This window comes from Heterodontus francisci, chromosome 19 (genome assembly GCF_036365525.1).
Source record: "Heterodontus francisci isolate sHetFra1 chromosome 19, sHetFra1.hap1, whole genome shotgun sequence".
NCBI classification, from domain to species: Eukaryota; Metazoa; Chordata; class Chondrichthyes; order Heterodontiformes; family Heterodontidae; genus Heterodontus; species Heterodontus francisci.
The window spans coordinates 17,100,263-17,113,543 of record NC_090389.1 but is presented as its reverse complement, the minus strand read 5'-3'; the positions used below and the strand labels follow the sequence as shown (position 1 = coordinate 17,113,543).

The following is a 13,281-nucleotide window of genomic DNA, read 5'->3' as shown; positions in this document are numbered from 1 at the left end:
TGCCTTGGCTCAGTCGGGGCAACGGGAATCAGCAGGACCAGTGGGGCGAGCTGTGGCGTGTAACCGGTTGGAACCCACAGTTGGAAAGAGAAATAAGAGGTGTGACATCACAGGGAAGCGGGAAGGTGATTGGCTGGTGAGTATTGCAACTGAGGGACTGCGTCTGAACAATGGACAGACTAAAACGAGAAAAAAATTAAGTATTAATAATGACCAAGTGAGTAACTGGTGAGTATTATTTTTTTAAGTAAGGTTAATTTTAACTAGTGAACTATATTGATTAGTAGTAGGATTTAGCCGCAGTAAGGTTTTATTAATAGTTCTGAGGTGTTTTAGTATTGGTAAGGTTTCTTTTTTTTAGCAGTAGCAAAGGGTTAGTTAAATAAAGGAATGCCAGGGTCGCTTCAACTTTGGGAGTGCACCTCCCTCTCTCTCTTCGCCCCCTCCCTCCCTCTCTTCGCCCCCTCCCTCCCTCTCTTCGCCCCCTCCCTCCCTCTCTTCGCCCCCTCCCTCTCTCTCTTCGCCCCCCCTCTCTCTCTTCGCCCCCTCCCTCTCTCTCTTCGCCCCCTCCCTCTCTCTCTTCGCCCCCTCCCTCTCTCTCTTCGCCCCCTCCCTCTCTCTCTTCGCCCCCTCCCTCTCTCTCTTCGCCCCCTCCCTCTCTCTCTTCGCCCCCTCCCTCTCTCTCTTCGCCCCCTCCCTCTCTCTCTTCGCCCCCTCCCTCTCTCTCTTCGCCCCCTCCCTCTCTCTCTTCGCCCCCTCCCTCTCTCTCTTCGCCCCCTCCCTCTCTCTCTTCGCCCCCTCCCTCTCTCTCTTCGCCCCCTCCCTCTCTCTCTTCGCCCCCTCCCTCTCTCTCTTCGCCCCCTCCCTCTCTCTCTTCGCCCCCTCCCTCTCTCTCTTCGCCCCCTCCCTCTCTCTCTTCGCCCCCTCCCTCTCTCTCTTCGCCCCCTCCCTCTCTCTCTTCGCCCCCTCCCTCTCTCTCTTCGCCCCCTCCCTCTCTCTCTTCGCCCCCTCCCTCTCTCTCTTCGCCCCCTCCCTCTCTCTCTTCGCCCCCTCCCTCTCTCTCTTCGCCCCCTCCCTCTCTCTCTTCGCCCCCTCCCTCTCTCTCTTCGCCCCCTCCCTCTCTCTCTTCGCCCCCTCCCTCTCTCTCTTCGCCCCCTCCCTCTCTCTCTTCGCCCCCTCCCTCTCTCTCTTCGCCCCCTCCCTCTCTCTCTTCGCCCCCTCCCTCTCTCTCTTCGCCCCCTCCCTCTCTCTCTTCGCCCCCTCCCTCTCTCTCTTCGCCCCCTCCCTCTCTCTCTTCGCCCCCTCCCTCTCTCTCTTCGCCCCCTCCCTCTCTCTCTTCGCCCCCTCCCTCTCTCTCTTCGCCCCCTCCCTCTCTCTCTTCGCCCCCTCCCTCTCTCTCTTCGCCCCCTCCCTCTCTCTCTTCGCCCCCTCCCTCTCTCTCTTCGCCCCCTCCCTCTCTCTCTTCGCCCCCTCCCTCTCTCTCTTCGCCCCCTCCCTCTCTCGCTTTGCCCCTCCCCCTCTCGCTTCGCCCCCTCCCCCTCTCGCTTCGCCGCCTCCCCCTCTCGCTTCGCCCCCTCGCTTCGCCCCCTCCCCCCCTCGCTTCGCCCACTCCCTCCCTCTCACTAACAGTTGCAACAAGCAGGAACTCTCCAGAGAGCGGCTTTGTGATTGTCATTTGCAATTTTTACAAATTCACAGCCGTCAGTGCCACAGCTGACAGGTGCTGGGAGCGGGAATAGCGGCTTCCAAGCTCAGGACCAGTTTAAGGTTTTCGGCAGGCTTTTTAAAAATAAAATCCGAACCCACCGGAAAAACTCGAACTTGTCCTGAGGTCGGAAGCCGCTGTTCTTTAAAAAAAAAAAAAAATTTTTTTTTATTCATTCACGGGATGTGGGCGTCGCTGGCCAGGCCAGCATTTATTGCCCATCCCACCCTTGAGAAGGTGGTGGTGAGCTGCCTTCTTGACCTGCTGCAGTCCATGTGGGGTAGGTACACCCACAGTGCTGTTAGGAAGGTAGTTCCAGGATTTTGACCCAGCGACAGTGAAGGAACGGCGATATAGTTCCAAGTCAGGATGGTGTGTGACTTGGAGGGGAACTTGCAGGTGGTGGTGTTCCCATGTATTTGCTGCCCTTGTCCTTCTAGTTGGTAGAGGTCGCGGGTTTGGAAGCTGCTGTCTAAGGAGTCTTGGTGCATTGCTGCAGTGCATCTTGTAGATGGTACACACTGCTGCAACTGTGCGTCGGTGGTGGAGGGGGTGAATGTTTGTAGATGGGGTGCCAATCAATCAAGCAGGCTGTTTGTCCTGGATGGTGTCGAGCTTCTTGAGTGTTGTTGGAGCTGCACCCATCCAGGCAAGTGGAGAGTATTCCATCACACTCCTGACTTGTGCCTTGTAGATTGTGGACAGGCATTGGGGAGTCAGGAGGTGAGTTACTCGCCTCAGGATTCCTAGCTTCTGACCTGCTCTTGTAGCCATGGTATTTATATGGCTACTCCAGTTCAGTTTTCGGTCAATGGTAGCCCCTAGGATGTTGATAGTGGGGGATTCAGCGATGGTAATGCCCTTGAATGTCAAGGGGAGATGGTCATTGCCTGGCACTTGTGTGGCGCGAATGTTACTTGCCACTTATCAGCCCAAGCCTGGATATTGTCCAGGTCTTGCTGCATTTCTACACGGACTGCTTCTGTATCTGAGGAGCCGCGAATGGTGCTGAACATTGTGCAATCATCAGCGAATATCCCGACTTCTGACCTTATGATTGAAGGAAGGTCATTGATGAAGCAGCTGAAGATGGTTGGGCCTAGGACACTACCCTGAGGTACTCCTGCAGTGATGTCCTGGAGCTCAGATGATTGACCTCCAATAACCACAACCATCTTACTTTGCGCTAGGTATGACTCCAGCCAGCGGAGTGTTTTCCCCCTGATTCACATTGACCTCAGTTTTGCACGCATCAGTTTCAGTTCCGACTCTTAACATCTGTCAGCTGTGAAACTGAAACTGATGCGTGTGAATTTTTTTCAAGTTGGACTTGTCTGGAAAGAAGTCATTGGGAAATTTCTCATTCCTGAAATTGCTAGTCACGGACACTCAGAATGTTTACCACAGACATTGGTGTTCATGTAGGGACACGTTGCCGACCCCTGGTCTCTTGTCTACAACTTGAAGAAAAGATGGAGCTGGCATTTATGCCCCCAAGGCCTAAACCCAAAGTTTACTGGAAGTTTAAAGGCTGTGGCTGTTTGGAGCTGGATGCTTAGTTACAGTTACCCCACATTCTATTATGGTTTTGTCACTGAAGGCAATGTTATGTAACAACAGTAAAATCATGCAATTGGCAGAGACACTACATTTTCTCAGGTATAATCTGAAAAAGAAAAAGAGGTATAGATTTTATCAACCTCTGTATTTCCATCCCACACATTAACAGTCTTTGCTCTATGAGACATCTCATTTGATCTTCATAAACTATTGGAATTTGTTGTAATTGCTGGATCTGATCTGATGAATGCTAATATCTTCTGCTTTGTGCTGCCATTGTCACAGGTCCACAGAGGGGGACAATGAGTTTGTAATGCACAGTGTCTGCTGCTCTGGGCCATGGAGGACGAGTCTATCTCAGGGAGTGATCCAGATGTGGAGTCGGAGGATGTGGAAGAGGAAGAGGAGGAGATGGAGGACAACGATGGTGATGACGAAGATGACCTGGAGGAAAATGGTGAGTAGCCAGTGGCCCTTTGGTGGTTTCGTAGCTCAATGTAAATAGTCAGGATTGTTGATGAGATTTAATAGTGGCACTGGCATGCAAAGTTCTTACTGTGCCAGTCTGACTCAGTTGGTAGAACTCACTGAGATGCTTGTGGGTTTGAGAACCATGTCAGGAGTTTGATACTAAGCTAATGGTCCAGTACAGGTCTCGGGATGCTGTATTATTAAACATACTGTACTTCAGGTGAGGTGTTAAAGTAAGGCACTGCCTGTCTGTTCCAGTTAAAGGTTCCATGGAAAAGCAGGGAGTTCTCGAGGTATTTTGGACAGCATTCTCCCTTGACTAATGCCACTGATGGAGCTCAGTTTGATATCTGTGTTATTGCTGAGATCTCGCTGTGCACCAAATGTATGCACAAGAGTCGCTTAATTGTTTATTGTATGTGAAGCACTTGAGATGCTACATAAATGGAAGACTGTTTGTTTCCTTTCTATTGCTTGCTTTTGTTTGTCTTTTGTTATCTCTATAGCTTGAAAGACAGTTTCATAGTATGGAGGCAGAGTGTAACCATGCTCCTCAGTTACAGTGAAACTGCTATATAAGTTAAAGTTCTTTTACTCCCAGAGAGTAATGTGTAGGCTCTGCCTCAGTAGCCAGCTTTCTAAACATGTTGCTGTTTTTGGAGGTCCCTTACACTGTTAAAACTTATTGATCCATCTTAATCTTGACTTACCATGTTGAGCTCAGTGACAGCAGTAGAAGAACAATGCAGTATGATACCTAGACATTTGGTGGGGTTTTTGCTTGGCTGATAAACTTTTTCAACATATAAGAGCTTATTCAACTCCAGCTGTTTGGTGGTGCTACAACGGCAGCTTGACATTGAGCATTCGGGAACTGCCACACTGGAGAACGCAAGATTTTTCAGCGATGGTACTCTTGGGAAGGGCATAATGGCCTCTGAGAACGTCTGCAATGATTCACTGGGATGATGCTTGTGATGAAGGGACTGAGCTATGATGAGACACTCGATGAACTTGAGTTACATTCCCTGGAGGTGAGCAGGTTAGGAAATGAGCCAATTTGGTGTTCAAAATGATCAAGGGAATTGGCAGGGTAAATGGGGAGCAATTCCTCTTGCTAGTACATAATCTTACAATTTGATCTAAGGTAAACAGAACAAATCCAGTAAAATATTTTTCATGCAAAAGAGTTTAAGAATGTGGAATGCATTGCTACACTGGGCTGTAGATGCAGAAGTTATTTTTTTTAATTCATTCATGGGATGTGGGCGTCACTGGCCAGGCCAGCATTTATTGCCCATCCCTAATTGCCCTTGAGATTAAGGTGTTTTAAAAAGAGACGTAGATACCTACTTTGGGAAGTAAGAGTAATAAGACATATAGAGAAGGGGTAAGGCATGCGAATTAAAAGATCAAGGGATATGTTTTGAGCCCATGTTCTTGTTGCTTAGCTTGTTGGACAGTCATGGCCTGTCATTATGGAATATTGTTCAAGTGTCCTGGAACTGCTGTGATAGGTTTTGTAGGTTTTGGTGCTATCTCTAGGCTAGTCCTGCAGAATTTTTCTATTTCATTCACCTGAACTGCGAAGTATCCAGCAATACAATTCTAGATTCTAAACTTCCAAACTTGGTTTGCACCTTGGGAGTGGTTTATTCTGTAGACTGGATGAGATACTCATGGGTTACTTGTTTTATAATGATGAGCATTACACTGGAGCAAATCGCAACTTAATCTCAGCCACAAACAGTAGGGAAATGCTATAAACAGGCATATCTTAGCTGAAATTAAAGGCAAATTGTTGTTGCTCAAGGAATTTTATTTCAAAAAGTTTGAAAGACACGTTTTACATGTGTGACACATTCAAGAGCAATGAACTTATGGTAGACCTATTTTCCTTACTATGTGCCTTGACCATACCGTAGTGATTCCTTTTTAATCAAATCAACAATGACTTTTATATTTTAGTGAATTTTGTAAAGTTGTTTTTGTACATTATGTTTAGATAAAGTTTATTTTTGGGTGGGGCATGTTAATTTCACTGTGCTAGAGGACACTTGCAGTCTGTAAGACATGAGCTCAAACTGATGGCTAAGGTAAATGAGAACTGCTATTTAATCACCACTCATTTTAGATCACTGCGTTATAGAAACAGGAAGGGACAGTTTACCCAAAATTTAGTTTTAGATTGTTTGAATATTTGTAGTGCTACATAGTAAAATAAAATGTTCTTGATTCTCAGTGCCTAAAAGGTAGATCAGCTTCATGAGTCAGGAGACTGGAATTTGGGAGGCTAGCTTGGATTTTCTGCTGTTTGTTGGTTGGAAATCTTTGAATTATTTAGCATGCTAAGGGTTTAGTACGTCAGTGTAATTTTTCAGGGAAACAACGTTTCAGATGCTGCCGTCCCCTTATGTCTCTTTGGTATTGAAATGCATCTTTATATTTATAATATGCCATGCAGACCAGTGTTATGCAATCCGTTAGCCATGAGCCACATGTGGCTAATTGGGAATCCAGATATTGCTGATTACATTTTTGAATAGTAAATTTAAAAAAATGGTTCATTGATACCACTGTTAGTCATGTGATCTCTACTCTTATTCAGACAGAGTTTGCATGGATACTTTAACCTTTTGTTGGTAAAATGGTGAGATAGAAAGCAGAGTGTGCAAGTGTTTTTTGATAGTTGTGTGTGCTTACTTCCTTGTTTGCTGCTTACTGGTTATCAGCTAAAATGGTTTGTAACACTGATTAACACACTGACTTCAGCATGGACGCATCTGCATTGTTGTATGGAGAGGGGAGCTATCATTGTGGTCAGCTCAACCAATCTCAATAGCTACTCCAGGCCAGCACAAGCAAGCCCAGCCAATAACGAGCAGCTCTAACAGTAAAATCTGCTCAGAATTGTTTAATATGTGTCATGCTTAAAGGAATCAATAATATTCATTTTTTGTCTGGACTGTTTTGGTCAGTTGAAGGAGTTGGTGGGTTTATATGGTGGGCTGTGTTGTTCTGCACCTGTGGTATGACAGTTGGTTAATTGGATAATTTAAAACTTTATTGTAACATTTGGGTACTGAGTGTACAGAGTATAACAATTTTTTTGATCCATCTGATACAAGACACCTGGAGTAAGGTGTAAGGCCCTCTGTTTACAACCAGGTGTGGCTCTTCTCATCTCTGCCATGCAAGTTATTTCAATTTTTAAAACTCCTCACTGTAGTTTGTGGAACCTTGCTGTGCACAAAACATTTGCTACATTATCTGGTGTAGTTCTGAAAGATAATTAATTCTATGTGCGGCGCTTTTGGACATTTAAAAGACACAAGTGAATGATGAATAGATGCAAATCTTTTTTGTCTTTAGGCAGAGTCAGTAACGGTGCAAACTGCAGGAGGTTAATGGCCTTTTCTTATTGCATATTCTATCATGCAGCCAAGAATCTTATAAAGATGGCACTGACTGACCAGCTGAGTTCAAAAGCTGTAGAATTACTTCAGAGTAATGCGTTAAGCTGCCAGATGTGAAGAATGTTGTTTCAGTAAAGTGGTTGCTAACTGCAATTTTTTAAAACCCAATTCCGTTTATTGCATTCAGTTAAACTTTAGGATATGTGAATGTTGTCCATGTGGGGCGCATTTACTTTTCGGTGCCATTTTAAGCCCAATGTTTTTACACATACACAGCTTTATGTAGCTTTATCCAAGGTCAGAAATTTTGATTCTGTTGAAGTCTTCGAAAGAATAACTAGAAATCCTGTATTATGCAGTTTTTGTCTGTCAGCATTGTTCAGATTTGTCAGTGGATTGATCTGGTGAGTGGAGCCTGGCACATGAGGCATGGGGCGTGCACAGATGACTGGAGTGCATGACACTTATGTGGCTGCCAACAGTTGATGACAGTGGTGAGGAGGGGGTGGTGAGGATAGTTGGTGGAGGAAATGTAGAGCAGGAGGTAAGGGGAGTCCAACCAACAAAGTTAACCTGGCTGCAGGGATTGAGGAAGGGAGCTGGGGATGGCATGAAAGGAGGGCATGAAGTGGAGGACGCCATGGGAAAGATGGGTCGGGGGTTGGCATGGGAAGGACGGTGGGGAGGCGGAGCAGTATGGGAGGGGATGGTGGGGCGGGGACAGCATGGGAGGGGTGTGGGGCGGGGGGGGGGGGGGGAGCAGCTTGGGAAGCGGTACTGGGGCCGGAAACAGCACAGGAGGGAGTGGTGGGGAGGATGCCAGCATAGCATGCGGGATTGGAATTGGGGATAGGGTTGGCATAGGAAGAAGGGGAGGGGTGGGACAGGGATGTCATTCCCATCCCATTCTTCCCTATCATGACATAGGAAGAATAAAATGGGATGGGGAATTAAAGGAGTGCTGTTGCAATAAAGGTACTGATTTCACTGCAAATGTTTTGCGAGTCTGCTAGTACTAAAAATTTGTTACTGTAAAGGACAAATAACATCCAACCGCGTCCTGAATGGAGGGCTTGAGAGTGTCGGGCGGAGGAGGAAGTGATGAGGAGGAGATTGTATTGGAAAGGCGGGCAGAGGAGAGTGACTGCTGGAGGGCGTCGGTAGGGATGGTGGCTGACAGGTCTGTGGAGAGGCGGGGTGTGTTTGGAGCTGGAAGGAGGATTGTGGGGGGCTGGGTGTGGGTGGGGATACAGGTCTAGTGTTTTGTAGTACGAGTCAACGTTCTCAGGAATCACTCTGAAGACCAAATATCACATGCAACAGCTGTACAAAAGCCTTGAACATGCACTAAAATGTAATGTGATAGATTCATGCCAGAATTCCAAACTTTGAAAGAGAAAGACTGCAAAGCTTCATATTGAATGGTGGCAGATGTTCATTCAGTAAATATATAAACAGGTGCAGACATTGATCTGTATTGTGTGTGAGGTGTTTTCTACAAAGATTAGTGTATGTAGCTAAAATGGTGTCACTGTATTCCTATCTGTTGCTGGTCAGCAATTTGTATTGGACAACCTTGTAGATGTTGAAGGTTGGCAGGCCTTTTGACTTCAAGATCTGTGGTGGGGAACAGGAGGCTCGGTTGGATGGAGGGTGCGTCCAAGAGGAGCTGAATCCTGTCATGGCTCCACATCACGTGCACTTTCCAGAAGGAGCACTGGATATCACAAAGTGATGACCTTGGCTGATTGCAACCTCTTTGCCCTGCCCTCAGTCCAGGTTATTTGTAATGACCATTGAATCAAATTGGAACCTTTCTGGTCTGTCAGGCTCAACACATCAGACAGTTCATTTACTCAGTAAACCTTCGAGGCCGCTTCACTGTGATTGATTTTTAAGCTGGTTTTAACGCGTCATTCTTATATTAGCCTCACTTTAATTTATAACTTTTTATTTCAATCCCTTTGTCACGATTAGTGATAATCCACTTCCCTTCCCCACCCCTCCCAAATTTGTGTGCCTGCTAAAGTGGGTGAATAAATGCAGATTTCCCAGTTGTTGCGCATTGGGTGCACTGGCAATGTTGAAAGAAGTCAGTAAAGAGGGAGGACAAGAACAAAATCAAGGAAATATGCCCAAGATGAAAGTGCAAAAACAAATGCAGAGAACTCTAGATTTTATCAAAAGAGGGAATGAAAAAAGAGATATTAATAAAGAAAAAAGACCCTTACTCATTTTGAAGTGTTTTAGCACAGACAGTACATAATCCACATGTGCCTATTTATTTTTAAGAAAACATGCTTTAAAAAGAGGCAGTGAGGGGGAATATGGGGTTGCTGGTTCCAAATCAGTTTGGAGTGGATTGATTTATCTCCTTCACTTCTGTTGACAGGCCTGTCTTGCCCTCTGTAGTCCTATGGGTTGTGTGATCTGCTCAGGACTGTTCCGTATCATTTCTGTACGTGGACTGCTGTTACTTGTATAATGTCGAGCTAGAACATACCACGTGAGGCAACAGGATAAGATGATTCAGCACAGCGTGATGCCACAAAGTAACTCATTTGCTCAAAACTTTTGGAAGTTTCTGTTGAAACAAATAGTGATTCCTGCCCTGCCACTGGATCATACGTTGCATGCACTATTGTTACATAACTGGGGTTATATAAGGAGGGGGTGGAGGGTTGCGTTGCACAATCCATAATGCTGTCATTTTTCCTTTCAGGTTGTAAAACTTTGTGAAGTTGAGAGTCCCCTGCACATTTTCTGTCATTCCCATCTTCAAAAATTGAAATGATAGGTATTCTGAGGCACAAAGCCTTCCGCTTTTCTGCAAGGGAAAAGATAGCATCCACAACCATTTCAACCCATTACAAGTTTTGACAGCCAGGACTAGGATATGTGACTTTCAAACAACCAGTCTTGATGATTGGTCAGCTGGGACTGCACATCAAGTAGTGCGACCCAAGTACTCCTGGCCTGCACTGCAAATCCTATTTTGAAATGACAGAAATTTCTATTAGGGAGGGCAAAGGTGCATGGGGGTGCTGGGAGTTCAGATTGCATGTCAAACGCTGAGTCAATTGTGTGAATGAGAATTTTCTCAGCCTTCCAGGGCACTCCGAGTTCTGAATAGTAAGCACAGAGACTTGTATTTCAGGGGCGAAGCTAGTTGGAAGAAAAACTTCAGTGATCTGTGATTCTGTTTGGTTACAGGTTTTTGTTCATCTTTAAATCTCCACCAGAAGCAAATTGCGTAGCTTTAAATGTTTTTGAAGGACAGCCAGGCGATGCATTCATGTTACTCCGTATGGCTGTTGTATGGCTTGTTTCTTGCACTTTGTTGAAAATAGATTAACATCCTTCTCTGAGCAAAATTTGCTTTCAGAGTTAGAACTGGAAGGGAGCTTTCCGTGCATGCAGCTCTGAATCTGTCTCACCGCCATCTTTAAATTTCCACCTGCACAATACATGGTCCACGACACACACTCACCCACATATTCACTGTCTTCCCCCCTGACACCAGAAGAGTTTACTCTTAGCATGACTATACAAGAAAGATAGAAAAATGTTTAAACAAACTACCATCACACATTGTTCCTATGTACTTGCAGGGCATTGGTTTACGCACAATTTTCTCTCATCTCTGTAACCTCCTCCAGCCCTGTAGCCAATGTTTCCTCTAATTTTTTTAGTTGTGTGTGGTCTATTCATTTAAGTGTGTGGGCCCTTTAATTTTTTTGCGTGGATGCGCACGCGTGGTAACTTAAAGGGACCGACTTGTGATTGGTCTGTGCTGGAACTTCTGGGTGGCTATGTGGCTGCACAGCTTAGAGGGAACGTTGCCTACAGCTCATCAATTTGGACTTCTTATGCATCCTTGACTTCCTTTGCCCACCATTGGCCGCTGTGCCTGCAACCGCTTTCATTTATATAGTGCCTTTAACCTAGCAAAATGTCCTAAAGTGCTTCACTGGAGCATTAACAAACAAAATGTGACACTGAGCCACATGAGATATTAGGTGACCAAAAGTTTCATCGAAGAGGGAGGTTTTAAGGAGGATCTTAGGAAGAGAGAGAAAGAAAGCTGGAGGGAATTCAGGAGCTTAGGGGTTAAGTTAGTCACGATGTCTAAAAGTGCTTTTAAACAGATAGGCTTTAAGAGGCTTTTGAATGTAGCAAGAAATGTAGCAAGATGGAGAGGTTTCAGGAGAGCATTCCAGAGTGCAAGGCCCAGATGGGCTGAATATTGTGTGGTGAATGATAGAACAAAGGGGAAGGAAGAAATGCAAAGATCAGTGCCAGATGAGCAGAGGACATGTGCTGGCACCTGGAAGAAGATGCACAGCTAGGGTGGGGCAAGGTTGTGGAGGGACTCGTAAATAAGAATGAGAATTTTGAATTCAGTGGATTGACTTGGAGCAGCTGGAAATCAGTGAGGAGAGATAGATGAGTATTGAACACCTCTCTGTCAGACCTTATGAAGGCCCAGATATGGACCGAAGCCCACTGGGGGGGATTGAATGTAGACTTGGTTTGTATGATGTTGGTCCAGACTTGGTTTTTTTCTTCCAGTTTTCTCACCACCTCTGCTAAAGGTGATAACTCAGCTTGCTGTGTAGTAGATCCAGGTACCCTCCAGAATCTCACCCAGCTGGTCATTCTTTGTGTGCAAGTATCTGCAGGTTGTTCAGTAGTGGAGGGGATTTAAATCCGATGCTGTCACTACTTGATGGACAGCAGTGTCAATGGATAGCGATCAGGAGCAGGAACTCCTGGCCCAGCAGGTGCTGAGATCAGTTGTAGAGCTTAGCTGTCATTTAGTTTGAGATCAGCTAACTGATCACAGTCTGTGGATCTAATCCTATGAAACAGTGCTGCGTTCAACCACTGAGCGTTGAACCCTTGAATCTTTCTATTTAATAAATGCACTCTACAGTGAGACTTTCAGATACCGGCCCTGTGATCTGGTGACTTCTGCGCATTTATATGCCTTTATTAAGTGTCTTTTACGACTGCAGGACATTCACAGAGCTTTGCAGCAGAAGTGCGTTTGAAGTGTAGTTGCTTTGTAATGAAGGGAACATGGCAACCAAATTGTGTACAGCAAGCTCCTACAAACAGTAGTGTGATAATGACCAGAGAATTTGTTTTTGCAGTGTTGGTTGAGGGATAAATATTGGAAAGGGGACTGGGGAGAGTTCCCCTACTCTTCCTCTGAATAATGCCATGGGATCATTTACCTGAGGGGCCTTAGTTTAATGTCTCATCTGTAAGTGGGATGATAGTGCATGTGGTTCTGTTTGGTGATTAAAGGAAAATAACTCAGCTACGAGATGATGTGCTGTGCATGTCGTATGTATGGATTCCCTTTGGTAGAGCCCTGGTTGAGTATGAATTGTTATGTAAGGCTCTTTGTTCAGTCCTGCTGTTTCTGCTCGCTTGAATTAATTGCAGCCTTTGGGTTTGAGTGGCTGGGGTTGCACTGCGCTGAGATCTCTTACCAGATTTCAGCTAGCACTTTAATGGTAATTTAGCCACTGGTCTGGATAATGATCAGCCCAATTACCTGCGCTAAGGGAGAATCACAGCAGCTGGCACCTGCAAGAGGCATGGACTTGGCTTGCGCATCAAGCAGCATGCTACTTCTAGGTGGCACCCAGTGTTTAACAAGTAAGCAACATTTTCTTGGTGCCTCAGTGCTAGAGACCAGGAATTTATGCCTCTTGCATCTTCTCATTACATGTAACAGTATTTAAAATGAGCTTAAACTAGAAGTATTTTATGTTATGAACTTTCATGCTGTGCTCGCATGCAGTTTGTTTGCTATTTGCTGAGTAACAGTTATGTAACCAAGCTTTGTAATAGCTGGGACCTGTTCACTTAACTGAAAAGTCAAACGCTGTGTTTTTAGATTTCTTGCCTAGTATGTCTTGGGTACTCTGGAATGTTTCCTCCAACTTTCTGGAGGGTTTTCCTGTCGTGTAATTGTGTTAAACGTTTGGAATGCTTCCTGACATTCTGGTCTAATTCCTCTTAAATATTGCACATCTTTTGCTGCTTTCCCTGGTGCTCTCCATCTTTTTCTGTTCTTCTATTGCAGAACTGAAGAAATGCTCAGAACCCTAGAAA

The 13,281-nt window shown here is 45.4% G+C and overlaps 1 protein-coding gene across 2 annotated transcripts in view; it reads left to right on the top strand.

Annotated features, from left to right (window-relative positions):
- The window catches only part of rad54l2 (RAD54 like 2), a 149,091-nt gene that overhangs the window by 50,165 nt on the left and 85,645 nt on the right, over positions 1-13,281 (top strand). For both annotated transcript variants that reach the window (XM_068051409.1, XM_068051407.1), the window contains exon 2: positions 3,551-3,722. In XM_068051409.1, coding sequence (XP_067907510.1) covers positions 3,605-3,722 — 118 coding nt within the window. In that variant the 5' untranslated portion in view covers positions 3,551-3,604. The remainder of the gene's footprint in view (positions 1-3,550; positions 3,723-13,281) is intronic.